Below are 5,000 nucleotides of genomic sequence, written 5' to 3' on the forward strand. Positions count from 1 at the left end.
TTGGACCGGACATAATTTATTGACTGACAACACCTTGAAGAAGAGAACTCAAGATTTGCTGGTGAGATGTTCGGTCATGGTGTCCGATCATAATGTGAAACTGGCCGGACATTTTCAAAATTTGGTCCGACAATGTCCGATGACCGACTGTTATTTCCAGCACTGTTGGTGGGAGGCGAGTGCTATCACCACTGCGCCATCCCTGCTGCCCTAAGATAAGTAAAAGGTTATCATCTCCTCACCGTGTTTAATGTTCTAGCTCTAATGAGCCTCCTATTACTTAATGGTAAAATATTGAAACTAGTGATTGGATGGTCACATGTTTGACTCCATTTTTTTTTCTGAATATCCAAGGGTCGGCCTTAGAAAAAATACACCTCTTCACTGATTTAACTGTGTTAACATGTACCAACTCGTTAAAGTGGTACTACGACCAAAAAAACAATTCTTTTTTTGTCCTTTGGATTTCAAAACTGTTAACTAAACACTAACTGACCCAAGTTTTAAGTTCTGATTTTAAAAAAGCCACCTGTTTATTTTAACTGAAATTTTCTTATTTATTGGTCCGCCATTACTAACTTTAAAATCTTGAGAGAGCTGGGTTGAGGAGAAAATGAGTCAAAGACTCACTAGTTTAAGAATGCAATGCGTGTGTATGCGGCCGAATTAATATGCAGCACGGGAGTTTCGGCTTTCAGACTTTTAAACCCGTGTTTTGCATACATAATAAATTGTGTTTACACGCTGAAATTTTAAGCTAGTGAGTAAATGACGTCATTTTCTCTAGATCCAACCCTCTGAGGTCCAATCGGCCAGTTTTGAACGTGAGTAATGACGGACCGTGCAATCCAAAACTTACACTCAAAATAAACAGCCTTTGGATAAAACTCAAAGCTCAAAATTTTGCCAGTTAGGCTTTAAGCGAATACACTTTTTAAAATCTGAAGAAAAAAAAGGAAATGATTTTTTGATCATAGTACCACTTTAATAATAATTATTTCTTACATTTGTTTAAATTGGCAGAATGTGGATAAGATTCATTTGGATCTTGAATTTGGTGCCAATGCCTACAAGGGCATAAAGAATGCTCGTTCTGATGCCATAATTGGTGAAAAGGGTTGTTATCTAACAACCAAACCAGGATCTCCACAGATCTTTCTGATCTCAATTGCATCAGGCATTATAAGAAATGAACGAGTATTTCTATCAACCAAAAGTGGAGAACTTCTCAACTTGAAGTTGAACTGCAGGGAAAACCTGACCATGTCGACTAAACCCTCACGTTTACAGTTAAAAGTCCCAACAGATGAGAATGATGTGGGGGATGTTGCTGTGGTAAAGTTTGACACATCACCTGTTGAATTAAGAACACCGATATATGCTGCAGTGTGTGAAGGCTTGATCCTGAGTAAGTTTTTAATACTGTTGGAAATGGGTAAAATTGTCAAGTTATTACTTTCTAGTTAGGAGAATGCATGCAAAGTTGTAAGTCCTATAGGACTGAGTAGTTCAGTTTGCATCTGAAATTCCATTCATCTATTAATAATTATATTGCTGGATCACAATCCAATATTGCCAAAAGATCTATTTTTTAATTAATTTTTGCCAACTGTCCAAATTTAAAATAACTTGGATAGTTTTTGCTGGAACGTTCACTTCAGCTTTCCATCAACCAATCAAATGTCAAGATAAATAAAAGAACTGAGTATTGGCAAATCAGGTTGCAGCTTTAAGCACGCGATGTTGAGCCACAGAATGGACACCGGAAGTGAACATTTCGTTTGCCAGGACAGTACATGGTTTCTCTCAGATTTTTAAACTAATCTTCTCTAACAGTGAGAACTAACCACTTTTGGAAGCTATATTACATAATAACCAAATCAATGCATGTGCTCTGATTGATCAATCAGTTATGTTTTATTGTGCCAGTAAACTCATGGAAAAATCGCGTGTCTTCTGAATTATTATATAAAAGCAATAGACCACAGGTTTCTATGGTTTAAAGGCATGATAAACCACTTGAAATGTTGGACGAACACTCGAAGAATTCGTAAATCACTCGTCTGCGGCTCGTGATTTACAAATCCTTCTCATGTTCTACCAACATCCCACGTGGTTTATCAGCCTACATTGATAAACCATAGAAACTTGTGGTCTATTGCTTATTATATAAATAATTAATAGGTAACAGGACTACATGCTTGTCCAATTTGGAAATAATTGGATTCAAGAAATTCCTCAGACTGCCAAATTGGACTATTACACAAACATATCAAACCAATTTAATTTCTTCTGCCAAAAGTATTCCACAATCAAATCAAAAAATCCTTTTTTGGGAAAGTAGTTAAATAATTATTGCATGTTATGGACATTTTTAAATCCATCACTGCTCAAAACTGGATGAAAATATTGTGGCAAATAAGCCAAATTAAATTGCACGGCCAGCCCTTTACCCATTCACCCCTGATTAACCCCCCATTGACCTGTAAAATATTCAGGTATTAGGACAGTACTTATAAATAAGTCTTATTCTCAGATACCCTGCGAACAGTTGGTTTCTCCTTCACTTCCCGAGAAAGAAACCACTGTGAGCAACCGTTAGTTTCTTTGAGTGAGCCGCTGTTCAGCGCCAAGGGTGAAAAAAATAAATTTAAAGTGCTTCTATGACCAAATTTGCATCTTCCCTATCTGAGCCATTTTGGCACATAAGCATGTAGTCTGTACGAGAAGAAGAATGCTGTTCACCATTTTCATATCTCTCTTTTTGTTCTGGAGATATTCAAGTTTTTTAATATGCAAATTAGCCAAGTGATGACGTCATAAATCCAACCAAATTTTGATCAAGTATGATGGAGAAAGATATCTCAGCCAATTTCTATCAGAAATACTTGGTTCTTTGCAGTAAGATTGTAGCAGATGTGTTCCACAATATGAGCATACCATTTTTGTTACCATGGCAACATACTGGGTTCCAGACCTCCCTGATTTTAAAGGCTTTGCAGGCCACCTTTGATGTTGTGTTTTTAAAATATTTGCAAATGCTGCCTCATCTGCATGATCCTACCGGCATATAAAGATGTTGGGTCGAGTTTGTGGCCTTGGTAAATGTGTTTCTAGCCTGAGATCACCAGAATATTGAAATCAGGTTGGAGAGAACTGGAAAAGAGTGAGTTGCCATGGGAACCAATTTCTTTACAGTCGTAGGTGTGTTGCCTTCAGAACTATTAGCTCACCAAGTTTCAATGGTCTCTGTTGCAAATTGACCACGATAGCTCTATTTATATTCTTGATGTTCTATTGGTATGGGTGAATGACGTCATCAGCCTTCTTATTTGCATATTTTACACATTTTTCAAACTTAAGTATCTCCGAAACCAATGGAGATATTTCCAAATGGTAAACGTTTTTAATGTTTCATGGTACTCTATGTGATAAACCAAAAAATTCAAGGGATAAAAATTTGATCATAGTAGCACTTTAAACTTTAAGTGGTAAATTAGTGAGAAAAGTTGTTTTGGTGTTTGCGCATGTGTGCAGCTACATAACTGCTGCATTTGGACGAGCCTGCTGTGTTGTGAATTTTTATTTTTTGCGACAAAGTGATGTCAAATGCATCACATGGGGCGTTATGTACTTGGCACATGCTTAAAATGGAAAATCTAAGGGTTTCTCTCTCAGGAAGCGTAGGAAAAACTAACAGCTAAAGGGTAATTCTCAGGATGCAAAGGCTTAAATAACTTAATCAGCAATTAGCTGCCCCTCTTTGCTGTGCAACAACTGAAGGCTAAAGAATAATTATTAAAATAAAATCAAATTGCTTTTTCTGGCTTTTTCCATCTTACTGACAATGTACTTGTGGGAGGCACGGTGGCCTCATGGTTAGAGTGCTCAACTCCGGATCGAGTGGTCCAGGTTCGGGTCCTACCTGGGGACGTTGTGTTGTGTTCTTGAGCAAGACACTTTACTCCCTCGGTGCCTCTCTCCACCCAGGTGTATAAATGGGTACCAGCGAAATGCTGGGGGGTAACCCTGCGATGGACTAGCATCCCATCCTGTCCAGGGGGGAGTAGAAATACTCCTAGTCGCTTCATGCTACGGAAACCGGAGATAAGCACCGGCCTGATGGGCCTTCTGGCTCGTAAGCAGAGACTTTACTTTTTATTCAAAAATCTTATTAAAAAATTACAAGAAGTAGAGGAAAAAATAGTCACAATGGGAAACAAATAAACCGTTTTTAATTAACGAGACTTTCTTGTTCTTCTTTGCTCAAAGATGTTGCCATTCCCTGCTAGCAGAGGTCTCTTTTTTTCTTGTGCGATTGCTAGGCTGACGAGTATGGGAAAAGAGACCTGCCATGGTTAAAACTCGCTGTTTTCAGCATGCACAGCATGCAGGTACTTAGCAACTAAATCATCACATGATACTTCACTTGTTGTGTGGGCTCAATTAACAACAGCGGGATTACTGTAAAAGAATGTGTGAGACACAGCAGGCTCAAGTCACAGTGAGTCGGCAAACATTTCAAGAGGCATAGGTTTCGAACAGTGCCGTCCAAGTTCGACGACAGCGGTTGGATCAAAGTGAGTTTCGACCCATGGCAGAGGTCTCTCTCTTCCCTTACTTGTCAGCCAATCACTTTTACTGACTTTTTTCAGGATTCAAGCCCAAGGTGATTTCTATTGACGAAGAACCAGTTGACATCCAGAATGCAGATGGAGTTTTTATCCCGTGTCCAGGGGAGGTGAAGTTGGACACTGGAAATAATTTTCGAACGGGTATCTCAAAAGAACTTATAAAATTTTTGAAGCTAGAGGAAGAAGTTGACAATAGAAAAAGAATTCGTTACACTGCTGCAGGGAGGGATGCTGACGGAAATCCAAACCATGGGGAATGCAGCAGTGTCATGATTAAGCTCAAAATTCGCAGGCATGTCTTCAAGGTCAGGGCAGCTGTGGGTGTCGCAGTCAAAGATATCAACCTTTTAATTGGCATGGATGTCA

At 38.8% G+C, this 5,000-nt stretch overlaps 1 protein-coding gene across 1 annotated transcript in view; it reads left to right on the plus strand.

The window, feature by feature from the left end:
* The window catches only part of LOC138051451 (uncharacterized), a 26,462-nt gene that overhangs the window by 20,234 nt on the left and 1,228 nt on the right, over positions 1-5,000 (plus strand). The window contains exons 2-3 of the mRNA XM_068897645.1: positions 1,024-1,408; positions 4,656-5,000. The exon at positions 4,656-5,000 is cut by the window's right edge and continues 204 nt beyond it. Coding sequence (XP_068753746.1) covers positions 1,024-1,408; positions 4,656-5,000 — 730 coding nt within the window. The remainder of the gene's footprint in view (positions 1-1,023; positions 1,409-4,655) is intronic.

This window comes from Montipora capricornis, chromosome 6, assembly GCF_036669925.1.
Source record: "Montipora capricornis isolate CH-2021 chromosome 6, ASM3666992v2, whole genome shotgun sequence".
Classification (NCBI taxonomy): Eukaryota; Metazoa; Cnidaria; class Anthozoa; order Scleractinia; family Acroporidae; genus Montipora; species Montipora capricornis.